At 39.6% G+C, this 22086-nt stretch overlaps 1 protein-coding gene across 2 annotated transcripts in view; it reads right to left on the bottom strand.

The window, feature by feature from the left end:
• Positions 1-22086, bottom strand: part of rad51 (RAD51 recombinase) — a 75913-nt gene that overhangs the window by 27001 nt on the left and 26826 nt on the right. For both annotated transcript variants that reach the window (XM_072569322.1, XM_072569321.1), the window contains exon 4: positions 9909-10026. In XM_072569322.1, the coding sequence (XP_072425423.1) occupies positions 9909-10026 (118 nt within the window). The remainder of the gene's footprint in view (positions 1-9908; positions 10027-22086) is intronic.

Here is a 22086-nt window from a genome sequence, read left to right as displayed (position 1 = left end):
GTTCAGTGGTTCCTGTTCACAGAATCTGCTAAGATGATTCTTGTGCTGATCAGAATGCTGCTTTCTCGGTCTTTATTCTGCAGATCCTTTCACAGGTTTGCAGGCGGCACAGGATGGCTGGTTTACATTTATTAAAAGTCCCTGACTAATTAAAAGTTGCAGCTTACAGCAACTACTGAAGGAAGAATACATTTCTTTTCTTTAGGCTTGAAGTAGTGTTTACTGCAGAGAACAGAGGGTTCCTAAAAGAGTGGAAATCTGATGGCTTCTTGCAATCTTGTTCACAGTCCCATGCTGTTCAGCTAGCTGAGAACTAATCAGATTTTGGCAGGTAGAGGCCTCTGCCATCAATAAGTGGTCACTAGACCACAGACCAATCAGATAATTGATGCCAATTGAATCTGCATACATTTATGGCTTCAGCATGTCTGCACATTCCTCCACTAATGATTGAATTTGCAACTGTGTAAATAGTTCCTCCCAATGAGTGTCAGGATACTTGCTTTAAAAAACATGTAGTAATCCTTCAGCAATCCTTTGTTTATCAAACAGTTCTTTTCCCATATTTGTGGGCGGCACGGTGGCACAGTGGCACAGTGGTTAGCACTGCTGCCTCACAGCGCCAGAGACCTGGGTTCAATGCCCGCCTCAGGCGACTGACTGTGTGGAGTTTGCACATTCTCCCCGTGTCTGCGTGGGTTTCCTCCGGGTGCTCCGGTTTCCTCCCACAATCCAAAAATGTGCAGGTTAGGTGAATTGGCCATGCTTAATTGCCCGTAGGTGAAGGGGTAAATGTAGGAGAATGGGTCTGGGTGGGTTACACTTCGGCGGGTCGGTGTGGACTTGTTGGGATGAAGGGCCTGTTTCCACACTGTAAGTAATCAAATCTAATCTAATCTAGAATTACCATTACTGAATTCCCCACAATTAATATCCTAGGAGTTGTCACTGATAAGAAACTGAACTGGAATGGCCATATTAACACTGTGGCTACAAGAGCAAGTCAGATGCTGGGAAATCTGCAGCAAGTTACTCACTCCTGACTCGCCCAAGCCTGTCCACCATCTACAATACAAAAGTCAGGAGTGTGATGGAATACTCTCACTTGCCTGCATGAGTGCAGCTCCAACCACATTCAAAATTGGACACCATCCAGGATCAAGCAACCACTTAACTGACCGATATACTCCCTTAAACATTCACTCACTGCCCCCCCACCCCACCCCCAGCACACAGTCTAAAAGCTGCGCTGTAGAAACTTGCTAAGGCTCCTTTCATACCTTCCAAACCCACAATCTTCTTAACACCTCGAAGGATAAGAGCAGCAGCTGCACATGAACATTACCTACACACCAAACTAATAGAGAACTATACCATGCTTCCTTCAATCATCAAGTTAAAATTCTTCCTAATAGCATGGTCAGTGTACCTACACCTGATGGACTTCAACAGCTCAAGGCAACAGTTCACCACCAGCCCAATAGACATGAGGTTGGGCAATAAATGGTAGCCCTACCAGCCCATAACCTGCGAACAAATAAATAAAAATATTACAGTAATACTTGCATCTTCATTCAAAACTTCACAACTGGTACCCCAATTCAGTTTGCTTTGAACTACTACACTATTACATATTGCTATCAATTACAACAAGCTGTTAGAATCAAATAAAATCTAAGGAACTGCCTTCTGTAAGTTAGTAATTAGTATTGCATGTGTGTAATGAGACCCAGATGTACAAACCAATAGGAATGTTTTAATTTTTAAGTTTTCTGAATGTGAACATGTACAAGTCTTAACAGGCACAACATAAAGCACTCTGAATATGGGAATTAAACAAGAAAAGCTTCACATACTAAAAGTTTTAGTGACATGTGTAGTCCATCATGGCCAACAGCACAAGTGATATACAATAGTGTAGCTATTGCACTCCCCCATCAAAATTTTGCAAGAAGCAGTTTGTGGAGGGCCCAACAAACTAATAAAGGGGCAAAAACAATTTTGTAATTGCTATGCGGTTTTCCATAACCTGAGGATATCCTGAAGCAATTTACAATGAAAGAGGAGCAATGTAAGGGATACTGCAGCCAATTTACACAGACCAAAGGCCCAAAAACAATATGATGTTGACCAGATAATCTGTTTCCAAATTGACCTTAATTGAGGTACGAACATTGGTCAGGTCTTTTCAAGTAATGCCATGGGATTTTTGACCATAAACTGAGGCCCCATTGGCTCTCTTAAGTTAACAGGTCATTTGAAATACAGTATCTTCAACAGTTCAGCACTCCCTTGGTGCCTGTTCACGTCTTGGGTTTCAAGTTTCTAGAATGATATTTCAATCTATAACCTTTGGATGTAGAAGTAACAGTCAAACATTATGCTATTAGGTAACAGTCCTTTTAAACTACTGAAACTGATCAACAATAACTTAGAAATACATATTTACAGTTATGAAAAAGCTCTCTGGCACTAGCTTCTTTCCATATTATTCTCCCACTCATAAGTGTATGCCACTTCCTTCTGTGACATTACAGACTAATACAATTAATGCTTTTAGTGTCTTAGTCTAACATACACCATCATACTACAGATTTAACTACATCTTCAACCTTCCAAGTCTAATAGGGACAGGTGGTGGGATAACTATTCCTTATCTCTCAGATGAATGCAACAAAATGCAGGGAGACCCCAATTTATGAATGACCAACTTATGAGCACATGTATTTACAAGCATGATCCCAGGAGGGTGTAATTTTAAAGATCCACATACAAACAATTCCTGTACATAAGAACAGCTACTTCATATTATCCTGCATTGTGTTAGATTAGATTAGATTAGATTAGATTACTTACAGTGTGGAAACAGGCCCTTCAGCCCAACAAGTCCACACCGCCCCGCCGAAGCATAACCCACCCATACCCCTACATCTACATTTACCCCTTACCTAACACTATGGGCAATTTAGCATGGCCAATTCACCTGGCCTGCACATCTTTGGACTGTGGGAGGAAACAGGAGCACCCGGAGGAAACCCACGCAGACACGGGGAGAACGTGCAAACTCCACACAGTCAGTCGCCTGAGGCGGGAATTGAACCCGGGTCTCAGGCGCTGTGAGGCAGCAGTGTTAACCACTGTGCCTGTTCTGACCGGCACGCAAATCAACTTGCAACCAGAACTTGTTCACAATCTGGGGGCTGCCTGTACAATTTTTCAGAGAGAATGCTTTCAACTTTGAGTGTTGTGACTTTAAAAGAATAAACATAAAACAGGGTAAGTTTAAATCAAAAGAAAAGATAAAAGTTTATCCACACAAAACCAAAAACGTGAAAGCAATGAAGATATCCTTTAAACATACATACATGCACATACAGACTTGAAACAATGAGTTCTGAAGATGGTGCATGCATCGAGGTTATTAACAGCGTCATATTTACTAACACCATGCCATACTCTGAACTTCAAACTAGTTTAAAATTGGATGGAAAAAGCTGGGAAAATTGGCTGCCTACGATCACCTGGCATAAGGCTTCTACAGATTGATACCTTGCATTTCTCAACAGGGAACAAAAGGAACATTCCAGTCTGATGTGCATCAATATCCTTCATGGAAGCCAGTCAAAAAGAGTATTATCACATTGAATCGATCATTCAAAATCAATGACTTTATCTCAACCCCACCGTTTCTTCCTGCCTTTTGGCCCCTGCTTATTTAGTTATTTTTGCATCTTTTAAAGGGAGCACTCGTTTGTCACTGACTGAAACTGGAAGAAATTATAAATTACTATCACAGTCAAGTTAAATGCTAAATTTAAAACTTGATTTTATTAAAATTTCCTCACATAACAAATCCCCAGAGTTAAACATCCAACAGAAACTGTTCTTATTTATCTCTTCGAGTTATTTACCTGAAGTCATGTCTGACCCACAGTGCAACAACTTAGACCAGGAGCAGGCAAGTAGACAGGTTCTGAATATGGGAGAAAGTGAGGACTGCAGATGCTGGAGATCAGAGCTGAAAATGTATTGCTGGAAAAGCGCAGCAGGTCAGGCAGCATCCAAAGAGCAGGAGAAGAAGGGCTCATGCCCAAAACGTCGATTCTCCTGCTCCTTGGATGCTGCCTGACCTGCAGCACTTTTCCAGTAACACATTTTCAGGTTCTGAATATACCTCAACTTGAACAGGGATCAAACCTCACTATTGGCAACAACCTGATCATTATCTAGTCCTGTGAGCCAAAATACATGTTAATATGAAATTATAGACAACCACATTAGAGTCTCCAATTTCTTCCTGTCATATCACCAGTGAAGAATCTCTCTTCCTCTTATCACACTGTGGTTCATGACTTTTAGAAGGAATTATAAGGCAATACCCATTTGGCCACTTTACGAAACATCTCCCATGGCTTTCAGTGCTGCTGTTTGACTTCAATCCGCAGAGGCAGGGACCCTACCACTGCAGCACAATACCTCTAGACTACTGTAAGGGATCACATGTTTTGAACTGTGTTTTTATCAGAAGAGTGTGGTTGCCAAAGCTACAGGATTGAGGTTTCATTGCTCCCTGGCTATCCTGCCATTAGCAACTCATTGAAAGTTTGGAGAATAGAATCTGTTATAAAATTTAAGTTATAAATATTCTTCAGAGCTTACTGGAAGCTGTTTGCATTGCCCGGTGTCTTCAGAAACTGAGCAAGATACAATCCCATATCACGTGATATTACAAATTGTGCAAACCGTTTAAGTGAACTGGCCAGTACATCATTTTTTCCTTCAGATTTATCAATTAAATATGTCTGGTTGCCTGTCTGAGAGAGTATGGGGGCTAGAATAAAAGAAGATTGGATTTAAATCACAGACAGTAATTAGATTACTTTGTTGTTTAACTCTGCTCTATTTAATCAACTGAATTTTCAATAAAGTGCTAATTCTTTTGTTTAAGCTTAATGTCTAATATGGGCTATACACGGTTCTGTATTGAATATTTTAAAAGCTTGATTTGGAACCAGAGGAGCAATTTTAAAAGGTCACTGAGTGTTTTAATTTTACAAAGTAATTTTGCAAATACAGAGATAGGGATGCTGATTTGAAAACCAGTGCTGCATATTTCTAACTGGACAAGATTATGTTGCTTTTGAAGCCCCGAGATTGTTACATTATCAAGATAGGGTGCCACTATGAATTTTGATCTAAGAAAAAAAAACTGCCTGATGACAGCCCTCTGATTAAAGCAGTGCAGTCAGAAACAATCAAAGTCAGCAAAGAAAAAACAAAATCGTCCCTTCTCTCTCTATGCAAGCAAAAATATAAAATAAGCCAAGGAACTTAAAAGAAATTATTCTCTTAGAAGAAAAGATCTTGGAGCATCTAATCAAAGAACGACTGCCTTGCCTCAGACAACAGCTTGTCACCATCATTAAACTCAAAAGAACTGAGAGAAAGAACTCTTAACCTAATGGGCTAGACTTATGGTCTTCAGAATTTTGTCTTCACTGTTCATAATTTTCCAACTTCTGTCTTTTGTCTGTCTTATCCATGAATGAATGTAAACACTTGGGATTTCAAAATTGTATTAAGACACAGTTTTTCTATCCCTTGTTAGATAAATGACCATATTTAACAATAAAATCTCTTGTATTTATTGAAATGACAAAATTTGGTATGAATTGCTTTTGTCTTGACTGGCAAAGCATAAAGGTTATGGGTCACCTTGGAGGTTTAATTATTTCCACATTAGCGACACCTTGCACAACAGTACAGCTCAGTTGCCAGTGCATTCTTCCTGGTTATGTTGTAGCATTAGCTGTAGGAACTCTGTCTGCTGTCTTTACTCTTATTACCTTCTGATCCACAAAAATATACCATTCTCAGATTTAAAGCTAATAACTGATTTAGCATCAAATATCCCCAGCAGAATTCTATGGCCTTTAGCGTGCAACAGTGTGGCGATTTCAGTTCAAAAAGACCTACCTCTAATTATTAGACAATGTCCCTAACTAACAGAACTAGTTTCTGAAGAAGGGTCATTTCATCTGAATTGTTAACTGATTTCTCTCCACAGATGCTGCCAGACCTGTTGAGTTTTTCTAGCAATTTCTGTTACTGTTTCTGATTTCCAGCATCTACAGTTCTTTTGGTTTGTTTTAGAAATAGTTTTCCTCTATTTCCCATATTATCCTGAAATATTTGATCAAGTGACTCATGTTGTACATTTTGAATACAACACAAGTTTAAAAAAAAAGAGTTGATGCTGGAAGTTTGAACTAAAAGCAAAAATACCTTAAATATTCAGCAGTTCAAGCACCATTTATGGTTAGAGACAAAATAAAACAGCAGATGCTGGAATCCAAGGTAGACAAGCAGGAGGTTGAAGAATATAGCAAGTCAGGAGGTGGAGAAGTCAATATTTCAAGTGTAACCCTTCTTCAGGACTGGCAAAGAACTTCTTCAATGTGGGCATCCTTTGAAGAGACTTCACAGTGGTACAAACTAAGTTACAGACAAAAAGAAACTGCAGATGCTGGAATTCAAAGTAGAAAAGCAGGAGGCAGGAAGAACCCTTGAAGGGTCACACTCAACATGTTGACTTCTCAACTGCCTGATACTGCCTGGCTTGCTGTGTTCTTCCAACCTCATGTTTGTCTACCAAACACTATTTATGGCAAGAAACACAGAATTAATATTGCAGGTCAGTGACCTTCCATAAAATTTTTAATATTTCAATATCCTTTGTTATTATCCTGTTTTGTTGTTAGTTCTCCTTGTCGTTTAACTCAGAGTTCAGCAATTATTTCACTGAATTCACATCAAAGCCAATATATCCTTCCAGAGGCATGAAGCAAGGATTGGTAATTGTAATCAGTGTATCTAACTAAGGCATTTTTGGCTGAAGGGTGACATGAGGGTTCTTGTAGTACAGTGGCATTGCCCCTACTTCTGGTCCAGGAAGCCCAAGTTCAACTCTCACCTGCTCCAGAAACGTGTAATAAAATCCCTGAATAGAGTGATTAGAAAATATCCAGTCTTTTAGAGATAAAGATTAGCATTGGAATAGTTTTATTTTCTGTGTCTTTATATGTTATTGTATTCATGTATATATTATTCCTAGTTCTCTTTAGACATTTCAGGCCTTTTCATTATTTGGAAGACACCTTGCTTCCTCTCAAGGTCCAAAATGGATAATCTCACATCTGCCAATGCAAGTCAACAAACCAGATATGGTACGGGAATAGGACTTGCTTGAGTTAGGACACAGGCCACTTTTTGGATGACCTCAAGTTTATGAAGGCGAGAACATGGAAGATCAGTGCATTGGAACAGTCACAAAGGCAGATGAACTGACCTGAGTGAAGTTGAAGGATGATAATTGTCTTCATGTATGTATGTTCGAGCCAAAGGCAGGTCCTTGGCTTACAGTAATCTTTCTATGGATCTCTATCTAGTGCCACTTCTTTCATTTGCCAAATCCTTTGTTCAATTTCTAAGCCATCCAGCTTCAATTTTATCTTCCTTCTTCTATTTCTTTGAACGCTATTCTTCATAATATCTCTTACAATGTGTCCGAACCAGTCTCTCTGCATTTTCCTAATTATATTCCAACAAATTTCTTTGTATATTCACTCTCCCCCCCAACCCCACCAAGAGCTTTTGCTACTTTTTAAGTCCAGCAGATTCTTTGAAACCAATATTTTAAAAGGTCTTTACCAAGTTGGTCTCCCCCTTTCAGAAAGCCCATGTCTCACAAATCAAGCTCTCGACATGTCACTTTTTCAGTTGTTCATTCAGCTTTCCAGTTCACAACTATCACTTCTAATCAAATATGATTTTTCCCATTGTTCTCCTTGTTCTTATTTCTTTGTTGTGCCTTCTACCTGCAAATCTTATGATTCCTTCTAATTCTTTTTCTTTTCATAGCTGCATATTTCTTGGTGATTTTGAGATATGTTGGTTTTGCCATAATTTGCTTTCCCCCCATGGTATCATCGCTGTATTAGCTTTTGTAGTCTTCCTTCTGTGCTTGCTACAAGTGCTTATCATCCATAATTCCACCTGATATTATGATACACCTGCTAATCATAACACCAGAGTATGACTCTTCAAGTTATCACTGCCTTTGCACAGGCAATGAACATTTGTAATTTTGAAGGCACCAACCTCCTTTTCCAATTAGACAAAGTTTTGTCCCATTTTTGCTGTGACCCATGTACAGATTTATTCTAAGTCATCCATCTCCCCAGTCTACTCCAATGTATTTCAGCACTGTTAACAGCTAAATTCAGTCAACCTAATGAAATGCTTTCTCAAAATCTACAAAACAAGCACACATAGATCGTTCTGATATAATACATGTTTTGCCAACACACATTGGTTATAACACAATTGATGGATTGTGGACGCTGTTTGAATAATATGAACCTTCTGCTGAACGCGTATAGCGATCTTCTACAGCACGATTTTGTATAGGGTGAGGTTGCAGAGGAACACAACTGTCACATCGCAGCAAAACAACCTCCAGTTCCTGTCCAAACCCCTGATCAAATATCACTCATTAATCTCATCATGCCAACTGCTTTACTTGCTTTCTCCTTGAAATCCAAACTGGTCATCTCTGATGTAGTTGTGTGCCTTCCTAACAAATTTGTTATAACCTCCAAAACAACTTTCGGTGCATTGGACTAATTCTATAAAAGTAAGTAATTCTATAAAAGTTAGAACATCAACATGCCTTTGACTTCTAGTGATGATCATTACTGTCTGTATGAAGTCCTTTGACTATTTGCTTGATAGTAAATACTTTAGCACAGTTTAGTAAACATTGATGTTAAGTTTGCTTCCATGTTTTAAATCAACAAGCAACTATACAAAGGTGGAAACTGAGGATCTCAAATGGCATGAGCGTGAAGTTGGAAGTTCATCTCATGATCAAGTGAAACACCAAAGTTGCAAACAGACTGGCTCATTTGCAGATTGTTGCCCAGGAGAGGCTAGAATTGATTCCTGAGGAACAGATTTTGGAGTGGTAATTGAAGGTAATGGCATCAGTTCGCATAATATTTAAATGGAGGAAATATCTGCTCATCCAAATAGGATTTTGATAAGATGCCTGATAATTTACCAATAGTGAAGGAGTTGGTAAGATAGAATTGGGTGTTGTCAACATACTTTGAAAAGTATACCAAGGCTTCAGATGATGTTGCTAAAGGGCAGTTTGTAGATGAAAAATAGGAGGGGGCCAAGAATTGAGTCTTTGGACACTAAATGATAACAGTACACAAACAGTAATGTGGATTGAAAGAGATGAGGAAATGATTAAAGAACAGCTTATCATTAACAGTAACAATATGGATAATGAGACAAGCTGAAGAGTTGGTTGCAGACGTAGGCAGGAAAGCTTACACGGAAGGAGAGATGGGAGTGGAGTGGAAGGAAGATAGTAAACTCAGGGAATGAAACATTAGAAGCTGGAAGGAGGCTGAAATTGGAGAACGGTGAGAAGTTGCCAATGCAGAGACAGGGGAAGAAAACAGAGATAATACATAAGAAGTCTGGAATGACGCTTGGCTGCATAGTACACACCAAAAACTTTAAATGAGAGGCAGAACTCTAGAACAAGGTGAAAGGAGGAATACCCAGGAGAAATTGTAACAGTTTGATCTGAACAAAATGGCAGAAGATATCTTCAGGTAGGGATACTTCATTAAAGGGTAAAATATTGTTATGTTATGATACCATGCACCGTTAAGGAAGCACCTCTTAAACAACTTGTCAGACTCCACTTCAATTATCCACTCCAACAGGGGTGTGATGCATTAGTCCCAGTTTTCCATAGAAAGGTGCACAGGACAGAGATGAAGTCTTTCCCTTGAGTATCACAAGCTTCTGAATAAAATTATAATTTATACCTTGTAGAAGTTTATCAAGTTCTTTCGATCCTGTTGTGACCTGAATGATTTCTGAGCGCCTCTGGTGGAACTCTGTAGCTGTAGTAAAGCCCATTGGCACAAGTTTAGCCGCTTCAGCCTAAAAATAAACAAAGATGTAACAGAGCAGCAGCTATGCAATATGCAAAGACAATGAAATTTAGCCTCAAAGCTTACAAAAAAATGTTAATAAAAACTATGCATTTCCTTTCTAAATACAAAGGCCCGCAAACTCTGCCAACCTCATTAAATGTTACTTGACAATGGCACATTTAAGATTATTAAATCCAGGAACAAGAATTTTATTTTCAAGTTTTCAGGAGCTCAACATTGGCATCTAATAAAATATTTATTCTGGAAATAATTTCCTGCCCTTCAATGTACTTAGCCCACTTCATTTATGTCAATGTACATTTACGAAATATGCTAGCGTCAGAACAATTTATCACTGATCTCAAACAAGAATTTATTTATTTTCAAGAGCTGTCAGTTTGGGACACATGATGTTCTTTGGTCTGCTGCCAACCAGAGGTTTGCTATGTTCATGATCTTAAAAACATTTCCAAGTATCAGAATTGTTCATTTTTGTGTTCACAATGCATTTTGGATCAAAGACAAATATCACAAAAACTGAATTCAACAGCAAACTCTTAAGTAAGAGGAACAAAACTTATTTTGTAGAGAGAAAACAATTTAATACAGAACCATTAATGATTCTCAGAATTACTTTAAAGTTTATGTTATATTTTTATTTTATTATTTAAATTCAGAAAGGTTTCTGAAACAGTTACAATATGAAAATCAAATTAAATGGAGCAACTGTGATATCAGTAAAGGCTAATGCGAGATTTAATGAAGGTATTCAAAATGATGAGGAATTTTGATAGAGTACATAAGCAAGAAACTATTTCTACCAACAGGAAGTGTGTTAATCAGAGGACATTAATTGAAAGTAATCAGCAAAAGAGCAATAGGGGAAATTCTACATTTTAAAAAAAAAGTAGCTGGTGTTATGATTGGGAATGCTCTGCCCGAAAGGACAATGGAAGCAGAATCAATAATGACTAACAAAATAGGATACCAAAAAATTCTTCCGTGGAACAAAATTTACAGGGCTACAGGAAATGGGAACTGTACTAATTTGGATGGCACTAGCACAATGAGCTGAATTACCTACTTTTATGTTATACAGTTCATCCAAGTTTAAAAACCAGTTATATATTCCAGTTATTTCTACATGAATAGTCATCCAATTCCAACAAAGGAGAAAAACTATGGACCTGCTTAGTTTCTCAGGATTATTTAAAAAAAAACCATGCCAGAGACCTGGATTCAATGCCCGCCTCAGGCGACTGACTGTGTGGAGTTTGCACATTCTCAGTGTCTGCGTGGGTTTCCTCCGGGTGCTCCGGTTTCCTTTCACAGTCCAAAAATGTACGGGTTAGGTGAATTGGCCATGCTAAATTGCCCGTAGTGTTAGGTGAAGGGGTAAATGTAGGGGAATGGGTCTGGGTGGGTTGCGCTTCGGCGGGTCGGTGTGGACTTGTTGGGCCGAAGGGCCTGTTTCCACACTAAGTAATCTAATCTAATCTACTCTAATTCCTTGAAAACTGGTGGTTATGATGGGGTCAAAAGAACCGTAAGGAGTGCCTGGCTCACTTTCAGTCAAAACAATCTTGCAAGTCATCCTTTTGTGTTCTTCCTAAGCTGTGTTTCTCCTAAAATGAATGGGCAAATTTCCTACTATGTCTATTAAAAGGAAGGGATGTTGCTCTATGCTTTTTGGGCGGCAGTGGCTCAGTGGTTAGCACTGTTGTCTCACAGTGCCAAGGAGCCAGTTTGATTTCAGCCTCTGGCAACTGTGTGTGTTGTCCCGTTCCCGCCTCAGTTGAAGCAAAACGCTCAGAGAGACCGTATGGTTTTACCTCCTTCATCTTTATTCCAGGCCCTTGAGGGAGAGAAAATGATTGCCCATGTGCATAGAGACATGAGTTCGCAATCTTCTTTGGAACAGCAGGTTCTTAATGATTATATAGTCACTTACACATCCAGACAGAGCAACATACATATTAATTGGGTGACTGTTACAAACAGTGAATGCCAATAGTAAAGATTAAGCCATCTGATGCTACACAATGGATGTTCTTAACCTTGTTAACTAGCTTCACATAATACTTTTCACCTTGTTAACTGACCATACATACTGAATGCTTCCAATATTGTTAAATGGCTCTATACCGTGAATGCTTTTCCACCTTGTTAACCCATTACCCTTGCCTCCAGCACCCCATTATTAAGTACAAGTTCTTATCTGATCTGAGTCATGCTCAGCTGAACCTCTTGTTTAACAAAACTCAAAATTCAACTCTTTGCCTACCTGCTCATACCCTATGCCCATTCTCATTCTGTCCTTTTATTATTTCATGATAACCAATGGCATTATCAGCTTTCATAAGACTCTGACAGCCAGTATTTAAGTAAGTTATTAATCATGCAGTGATTGTAATAACAAAAATTAATGGTCTTTTACAGCAAATAGAATTTGAAGAATCCTCCCACGTGGAAAAAAAATTCACTAGTAAAGTTCTTAAATCCACATCCTTAGTGACCATTCCATCCCCTCCAAGTCGAGTAGAAATGAGTCAGTTCTCCAAAATCTCCTTTAGTAAAGTCCAAAAATACAATCCGCCCTTGCGCATCACTCCACAGAGAAATCTGAACCCTTGGATAAAGGCAGTTAAATACTTAACAAAACTGACAAGACTTTCTTCCTTCCAGAGATGTTTCAGATGAAGGATACCAGCGCAACTGAATGTGCAGCGCAGCAGCTACAACTGCAGGCTAGGTGAACGCAGCATTCTTTGCTGCTTCTGCTCCGCTCTGCTGTTAAATGTAATAAAGCCAACAGGCTGTTTTGTTGTTAGCTTGATCAGTGAACCTTCATATCCCTTAAATGATCGAAAGACAAGGTAAAGCTCGTGTGGTTTAATGTCTATAGGAAGGCCACTGACAAAAAGCGTACACATCTCCTCTTCACTGTTGTTACCTTCTTCACTTTTCATACTCATGACTGGGAAGCTGACTGAATCTATTAGATCAGGTTGTGGAAGGGTGGGCAGTGGTCCAAAGGCACCCTTCACCTGTGAACCAAGAAACTCTCGAGACGATGTTAGCTGCTGAAAGTATTTTTGCATTTCCTCTCTCATTCCTTCCTTACCAAGGTGGTTATCACACATTTAACTACACTAAATTGTGTCTGCCTATTTCAACATTCTCAGTCATCTTGAATTCTTTTATTCTGTTCACTATTTATGACATTTTCAAGTTTTATACAATCCATAAACTTCTAAATTGTACTGCCTAAACAACGCAGTCAGTTATAAACAACAATCAACGGTCCTAAAATCAAACCCTTGGGTATTCCAATCGGTTTATTCAAAAATTACTTTCCTTTAACAAATTAATACTTGGCTATTGAGAAAGCTGTCAGGAAAAGTATTTCAAAAGTCTGGAATAGCAAGAAAACAACAAAATGGTTCCCGTGCTTTAGCAATTGAAGAAGCAGTTTCTGTTCAGATTTAAATCTCAAATATTCGTGGCAAGCAAATGCAGAATATTTTAAACTATGCTCTCCAAATGAAACTTCCCAAATAAAACAGTAGGAATTACAGTGGCAACTTTGGTAGAGATCAACATTCTTTGAATTTGCAATATGAAAGGGGCCAATGAAGTTAACAGAACTGAAACAGCTCAGCCTCAAGTTCTAATATTCTCTAAATCTTAACAAGACATCAAACTAAAAATGCCTTCTTCTTTTTGTGAACACACTGCATTAAAAACACAGCAAAGATATTTTAATGCAATACTCTCATCCGGTTAAAGCATGAGCACTGACCCAACATTTTTTTTTAAAAACAGGCATTGCAGAATTTCAAACAAATCAGGGGCTCAAGGGATTCAATCAATTTGTTTAAGGTTACAAGTTTAATAATTTTGAAAAGGACATAATATTGTACAATTGCAATCTAAAAACAAAATCTGCCCTACTACACAGCCCACAAAACACACTGAATTGCGATCCTAATTCAAACAAGGCAAAACAGTTACTTGAAAGGATTTTTCAAACCAGTACTTTAACAAACCAAATTTTTTAAAATATCAAACACTCTCAGCATGGCACAATTTACATTGAAACTTTCCTTTTTCAACCCAAGTATTAGTAGAACCTTAATTTCAGCATTTCTCTTTTTTTTTGCATCCTCCCACTGAAATTATACATAAAGAGAATCTAGTTATGACTCTGCTTCAAAAAGTTCCAATGACTCAAAACTTTAAAATTTGTTTCTTGTCATAGAGATGTACAGCACAGAAACAGGCCCTTCCGTCCAACTTGTCCATGCCCTCCAGTTATCCCACCCTAATCTAGTCCCATTTGCTAACACTTGGCCCATATCCCTCTAAACCCTTCCTATTCATATACCCATCCAGATGCCTTTTAAATGCTGTAATTGTACAAGCCTCCACCACTTCCTCTGGCAGTTCATTCTATACACACACCACCCTTAGGATCCTTTTATATTTCCTCTCTCACCCTAAACCTATGCCCTCCAGTTCTGGGCTCACCCACCCCAGGGAAAAGACCTTGTCTTTTTATCCTATCCATGATCCTCATGATTTTATCAACCTCTCTAAGGTCACCCCTCAGTCTCCAGTGCTCCAGGGAAAACAGCCCCAGCCTATTATGTTCCATGTTCTATTCAGCCTCTCCCGATAGCTCAAATCCTCTAACCCTGGCAACATCCTTGCAAATCTCCTTGAACCCTTTCAAGTTTCACAACATCCTTCCAATAAGGAGGAGACCAGAACTGCATGCAATATTCCAACTGTGGCCTAACCAATGTCCTGTACAGCTGTGACATGTCTTCCCAAGTCCTATACTCAATACTCTGACCAATAAAGTAAAGCATACCAAATGCCTTCTTTACTAATCTATCTACCCGCGACTCCACTTTCAAGGAACTATGAACCTGAACTCCAAGCACCTTACTATTAAGTGTATAAGTCCTGCTAAGATTTGCTTTCCCAAAATGCAGCACCTCGCATTTATGTAAATTAAACTCCATCTGCCACTCCTCAGCCTAATGGTCCATCTGATCAAGATCCCGTTGTAATCGGAGGTAACCTTCTTTGCTGTCCAGTACACCTCCAGTTTTGGTGTCATCTGCAAACTTACTAACCACTGCTCACATCCAAATCATTTATATAAGTGATGAAAAGTTGTGGCACTCCACTGGTCACAGGTCTCCAGTCTGAAAAACAACCCTCCACCACTAGCCTCTGTCTTCTGGCTCAAAGGTAGCAGACAGAGGGTGGTGAAGCTTTGGAGGCTGAGGGGTGACCTTATAGAGGTTTATAAAATCATGAGGGACATAGAAAGGATAAATAGACAAAGTCTTTCCCCTGAGGTGGGGGAGTCCAGAACTAGAGGCACAGGTTTAGGGTGAGAGGGGAAAGAGACCTAAGTGGCAACTTTTTCACATAGAGGGTGGTACGTGCATGGAATGAGCTGCCAGAGGTGGTGGTGGAGGCTAGTACAATTGCAACATTTAAAAGGCATCTAGATCCGTTTATGAATAGGAAGGGTTTGGAGGGACATGGACTGGTTGCTGGCAGGTGGGACTCAATTGGGTTGGGATATTTGGTTGGCAAGGATGAGTTGGACCAAAAGGTCTGTTTCTGTGTTGTACATCTCTCTGACTCTATGACTCTAAGTAAATGCAATTTAATTTATCAGTTCTACCTTGTTCTCTGCTTTGTCCCTGCCTGATTGACTCTCTCCTTTTCCCAACTGTACTAGTCTCAGATTGATTTCTTTTCTTACTATCTCCCTGCACCCCCTACCCCCCCACCCCCATCTTATGAGCTTAAATCCTCCCAAGCAGCTCTAGCAAATCTGGCTACGAGCATATTAGCCCCCTTCCAATTCAGGTGCAATCCATCCTTCTTGTACAGGTCACTTCGAACCCAGAAGAGATCCCAATGATCCAAAAGTATGATTTCATCTCCCATGCACCAGCTCCTCATCCAAGCATTCATTTTTTTCTATCCTCCTATTCCGACCCTTACTAGCTTGAAGCACTGGGAGTAATCCAGATATTACTACCTCGAGGATTTCCTTTTTCAATTCATGCCTTTCTATATTCTCCTTTCTGAATCTCATTCTTTTCCCTTCCTATGCCACTGGTTCCAATGTGTACAATGACCTATTGCTGGTCCCTCTCCCCTTTGAGAACATTCTTCACTCTCTGAAACATCCTTCGTCCTGGCAGCAGAGAAGCAACACATCATTTTGATTTTCCATTGCTAGCCGCAGAACATCTGTCTGTACCTTTGACTAGAGTCCCCTATCACGATTGACTGCTTGGAACTGGACGTACCCCCCCATTACATCAGAGCCTGCCTTGATACTAGAAACTTGACTGTTGGTGCTACACTCCCAAGAGTCCATCACCCCCTATGCTTTCCAAAGCACACTTGTTTGAAATAGGGATAGCCACAGAAGACTGGGTGGAGATACTGTTCCTCCAATTTGTGGTGTGATGTCCCTTCCATGTCTGACCTGCTGTGATGTCTAGTATTTGGTGTTTTCAAGGAAGAAAGTTCACCTTTCTCACGGTCACATATAACGTAATTTGTGACTCTGATTTTTAAGAAAAGCCATTTGCTTCTGGTTGGAGGGATTCAAACATGAAGTACAGGGAAAGATGAATATAGATTTAGGAGGCAACTGCACATTTAAAGGGCCTGTTGAAAGTGCACTAAGTTTGCATAGTCAGGAAGGAGGTTCACATCCAGAATGAGACACTGCCCGAGTGGTATATAGTTTAGTTAATTTGGTGGCAACATGGGAATTTAGTGTAGAAGTGATGTTTTCTGCTTACTTTTTTCTAAGGTCTTTTTTTAAAAAAATAAACAGGATTAAATGAAGCCCAGGATGAAGCACAAGGTAAACCATAAGTTCATTGGTTGATGACAACCCCTAACTTGACCATGTTAGGTTATTTCCAGATTGAAAGTAAATAGGGGAAATATTTACAGGCTATAAACTAAAAGATCAGCACGAAATTTTTAAAAACCAAATTAAGAAGGTCAGGAAAAGGAGGGTCCGACTCTGAATGAGGCAGGTAGAGGGATGAGAAGGGGGTCTCAGCCCTTGACCTTACCCAAGCAGTATGAAATTCTTCTGTGTGGTTAAGAGCAAGGGCTGTAGGGAGGATGAGCAAACTGACCATAACATTGTGGTCCATCAAGGATGGAGGTTTATAAAAGGATAAATGCAGTTGTAATTGGGAATAGTACAGTCAGGGGAATAGACACTTCTCCCTGCAGCCAGGATAGAGTATATTGTGTTGCCCAGGTAACAGGATCTCTTATCGTGTCATCCTGTATAGAAACTTGGATGGAAGGGGAGGGAACCATTTGCTGCACTTTAATTCGTGCTGTATACGAAACAAGTTAATGAGCTCGTGGTGTAGGTTGAAATTGGTAGCTACAACGTTGCAGGTATCACAGAGACGTAGCTGCCAGGGGATCAGGGCTGGGATCTAAATATCCAAGGATATCAAAAAGGAAAGGCAGATGGGTAAAGGTGGCAGGGTTAACAAATGGGAGAGGAGGGGAAGTGACAGCCTGGTGGTATTATCGCTGAACTGTTAAAGATCCAGGTAATATTCTCAAAATTTGGGTTTAAATCCCACCATGGAAGATGGTGGAATTTGAATTCAATTTTTAAAAAATGACGAATCCATTGTGATTGCTGGAAAAACCCATCTGGTTCACTCATGTCCTTTAGGGAAGGGAAGGAAACAGTCATCCTTGCCAACTTGTGACTCCAGACCAAGAGCGATATCACAGACTTTTAACTGGCTAGGCTAGCAATAAAACCCATCTGGTTCCCTCCCCTTCCATCCAAGTTTCTATACAGGATGACACGATAAGAGATCCTGTTACCTGGGCAACACAATATACTCTATCCTGGCTGCAGGGAGAAGTGTCTGCAGGGAGAAGTGTCTATTCCCCTGACTGTACTATTCCCAATTACAACTGCATTTATCCTTTTATAAACCTCCATCCTTGATGGACCACAATGTTATGGTCAGTTTGCTCATCCTCCCTACAGCCCTTGCTCTTAACCACACAGAAGAATTTCATACTGGGAAAGATGCTAGCCTAGCCAGTGATACCTGAATAAATGCCTGAATAATGAATAAATAAATCAATAACAAGGAAGTGTTAAAGTTGGAAGGCTTGGAATCTGTGTGGGTAAAGTTGAGGAACCACAAAGATTAAAAAAAAACATGCTGATGGGAATTGTGTGCAGGGCTCCCAGCAGTAGTCAGGATGTGGGGAAGAAAATAAATCAGGAGATGTAAGAATGCCACTATCATAATAATAATTGGGGACTTCAGTATGCAAGTGATGAGGAAAACCAGGTTGATAGCAGATTTCAAGAAAAGGAATGCAATGAATACCTACAAGATGGTTTTGTTTTGGAGCAGCTTGTGATCGAGCATACTAGGGAACAGGAGATTCTGGATTTGGTGATGTCTGACGAAGCAGACTTGATTAGGGAGCTGAAGGTGAAGGAACCCCGAGGGGACACTGAACATAATGTGGTTTGAGGAGGAAAGGCTGGAATCAGGTATTAAATGGAGTATAAGCTAATTCCAAAGACATGAGGGAGGATCTGGCCAGAGTTGACCAGAAGGGGAACCTAGCAGTGAAGACAGCTGAAAGATGAAACAACATACTAAGGGGAGGATAAGGCAACCATGGTTGACAAGGGAAGTCAGGAACAGCATAAAAACAAAAGAAAAATCATACAATGTGGTAAAGATTATTGGGAAGCTTTGCAAAACAAGCAGGGGAAACTAAAAAAGCAGCAAAAAGGCAAGAGAAATGAAATATGGGGTAAGCTCACTAGTAATATAAAAGAAGAGGTCAAGAGTTTTTTTCAGATATCTAAAAGGCAAGAGAGAGGCAAAAGTGGCATTGGATTACTGGAAAATGGAGCTGGAGAAGTAGTAATGGCGACAAAGAAATAGTGGAGGAACTCAACTCAGTTTTGACAATGGAAGACACCAGAATTTCAAGGGAGTTGTGGGCAGAGGTGAGTATAGTGGCCATCACTAAGGAGGTGGTGCTGGGGAAGCTGAAAAGTCTGAAGGTGGATAAAATCACCCAGACCAGATGGACTGCACCCCAGAGTTCTGAAGTAGGAAAAAGCTGAGGAAATTGTAGAGACATTGGTGATAATTTTCAGGAATCACTGACGATCCCAGAGGATTGAAAAATGGCTAAAAGAACACACTTGTTTAAGAAGGGAGGGAGGCAGAAGACAGGAAATTATAGGCAACCTTGATTGTTGATAAGATTTTAGAATCCATTATCACACGAGATTGCGTGGTAAAACAGGGGAACTGCCTGACAAATCTATTAGAATTCTTTGATGTGATGAGCAAGTTAGACAAAGGAGACCCAGTAAACTTGATCTATTTGGATTTCCGGAGGGCATTCGACAAAGTACCACATAGGAGGCTGTCAAATAAGATAAAAGCACATGGCGTTAGGGCAAAGTACTGGCATGGAAAGAGGATTGGCCAATTGGTAAAAGGCAGAGGAGGGAGTAAAGGGGTCTTTTTCAGGGTGGCAGCCAGTGACTTGAGGAGATCCACAGGGGTCAGTGTTGAGGCCATAACCATTCACATCACTTTAATAATCTGGATGAAGGAACTTAGACCATTATTGCTATGTTTGCAAATGACACAAAAAAAGTTGGAGACACAGGTAATGTTGAGGAAGCAGAGAGACTGCATAAGAACTTGGACAGGCTAGGAAAGTTGACAAAGAAAGTGGCAGATGTAATACAACGTGGGAAGGTGTGAGGATATGCACTTTGATAGGAAGATTAGAGGTGTAGACTATTTTCTAATGACACAAAGGGACTTGGGAGTCCTAGTTCAGGAACCCCTTCAGGTTAACATGCAGGTTGAGTTGACAGTTAGGAAGGCAAATGCAACATTAGCATTCATTTCAAAAGGAATAGAATACAAGAGCAGAAATGTACTACGAAGGCTACAAGGCTTTGGTCAGATTACATACTGAGGACAGTTTTACGCCCCATATCTAATGAAGGATGTGCTAGTGTTACAGGGGTCCAGGAGGTTTACAAGTACGATCCTGGGGATGACGGGCTTGTCACATGAGGAATGAGAGGACACTGATCTATACTCGATTAATTTTAGAAGCATGATGGGGCTCTCATCAAAGCTTACAGAATACAAAGAGGCCTACATACTGTGAATATTGAGATGATTTTTCCACAAGTAGGGCAGACTAGCACCCGAGGGCACAACCTCAGACGGTAGGGATGACCCTTTAAAATGGAGACAAGGTGGAATTTAACCACCAAAGACAGTGGTCAATCTGTGAAACTCATTGCCACAGAGGGCTGTGGAGGCCAAGTCATTGAGTATATTTAAGACAGAGATATATAGATTCTTAATAAGAGGTTCAAATGGGATGGGGAGAAGGCAGGAGAATGGGCGCTATGACTGAATGGTGGAGCAGACTCGATGAGCCAAATGGCCGGATTCTGCTCAACGTCTTATGGTCTTTGGATCATTATGTTTATAGAAATAGTATGATCTTTGAAAGTAATGTTAGCCCTAGCTTCTCCTCTTCCTCAGCAGACCAACCTAAAAATCTCAGAATCATGTGGAAACTTATGATTGTCAGCCATTTCATATTTTCCATTGTTTTGATCTAATCCAAAATGAGGACTCTGACTTGCCAGTAGGCCTTCAAAAAAAAAATTGGCTGGACTTTTAACAAATGGTTGCACAGTACTACCGTTACGGGTAGGGTGGTTTTTGCCCAGCAACCTTATTTCAGTTGGTGTGCCACAAGAGCCCACACAGCTTAATGATAACTTCCACTTCAACTTCAGCTTAGGTTTTGTGTTTTTAGGTTTTGTGGCCATTTTAAGTTAAAATTTCAATAACTTTATAGTTCTATGTAGAATTATACAATACTGTAATTATAGAAATCGTATTCCTATAATTAGTGCTGCTGGCAATTTTTTTTAAAATTGCTGTAGAGCTGTAACCTGAAAAAATTCAAAGCAAGCTCACACAACACTTCATATCTTTTCAAATTTTTTTTTGTTAAAATTCCATTACCAGTTCCAGGCCACAATAAATATCCCATATATCTGTACAACATTAATTTCAAACTTTCAAGGTTATTGTCCCAGCTGGTAACAGATTGAATGCATGAGTAATCCTTCGACTAGATAAGATGATTTACTTATCTTCCCCTTATTTTTCACTCCTGATTCAGAATTCAAACTCTGTCTCTCATAGCATAAAATGAGCAACCTATTTTAAAATTCTTCAACGCAAATAAAAAATTGGTGAAGATGTAAAATAACGTTATCCTCCGACTTCAGAGCAATGTTTCCTGCTGAAAGTGCATAAGCATTGGTGCCCAATAAAAATCACATTGATTGCAAAGCCCTTCACAAGAATGCCAAAATAGCCAGTCAACCTGCACTGCCCAAATGCATTTTTTTTTAAAAAGAACTGCACAGGATATAAGCAAAGCCTCATTTAATATCTAGTCCCAAAAATATAACTGTTTCACCAAGACATCAGAAAATTTATTAAAGCATATAGTAGATGGCATCAACATTTTTTGGAAATGTTGGAAAGAGAGAGATTCTGAATAAAAATTAATTAGGTACTAGTATGACCAGATCTAATTTTACCACAAGTCATGAACAAATTTGAAAACTTTATGATGCTCATGAGCAGGCCTGCAGACTTAACAAACCCTCAAAATTGTAACTAAATTTGAATTGCAAGTAATTCAGCAAGCATGAAGCTGTAGTAATAAGAACATATATAAACACTCTGCTCACCATTTGAGAAACATACACTGATCTGGAATGAGCACCTCTACAAAACAAAGTCCCATGCAATCCTGTACTATTTCATATATTATAAACATACAAATCAGACCAATAAATCCATTTAAAAATTGTTAAATTTAGCAAGCCTCACACAATTCACATATGGAATTACTGAATACGATGTTTATT

This window comes from Chiloscyllium punctatum, chromosome 4 (genome assembly GCF_047496795.1).
Source record: "Chiloscyllium punctatum isolate Juve2018m chromosome 4, sChiPun1.3, whole genome shotgun sequence".
NCBI classification, from domain to species: domain Eukaryota; kingdom Metazoa; phylum Chordata; class Chondrichthyes; order Orectolobiformes; family Hemiscylliidae; genus Chiloscyllium; species Chiloscyllium punctatum.
This window is presented reverse-complemented; position numbering and strand designations above follow the sequence as displayed.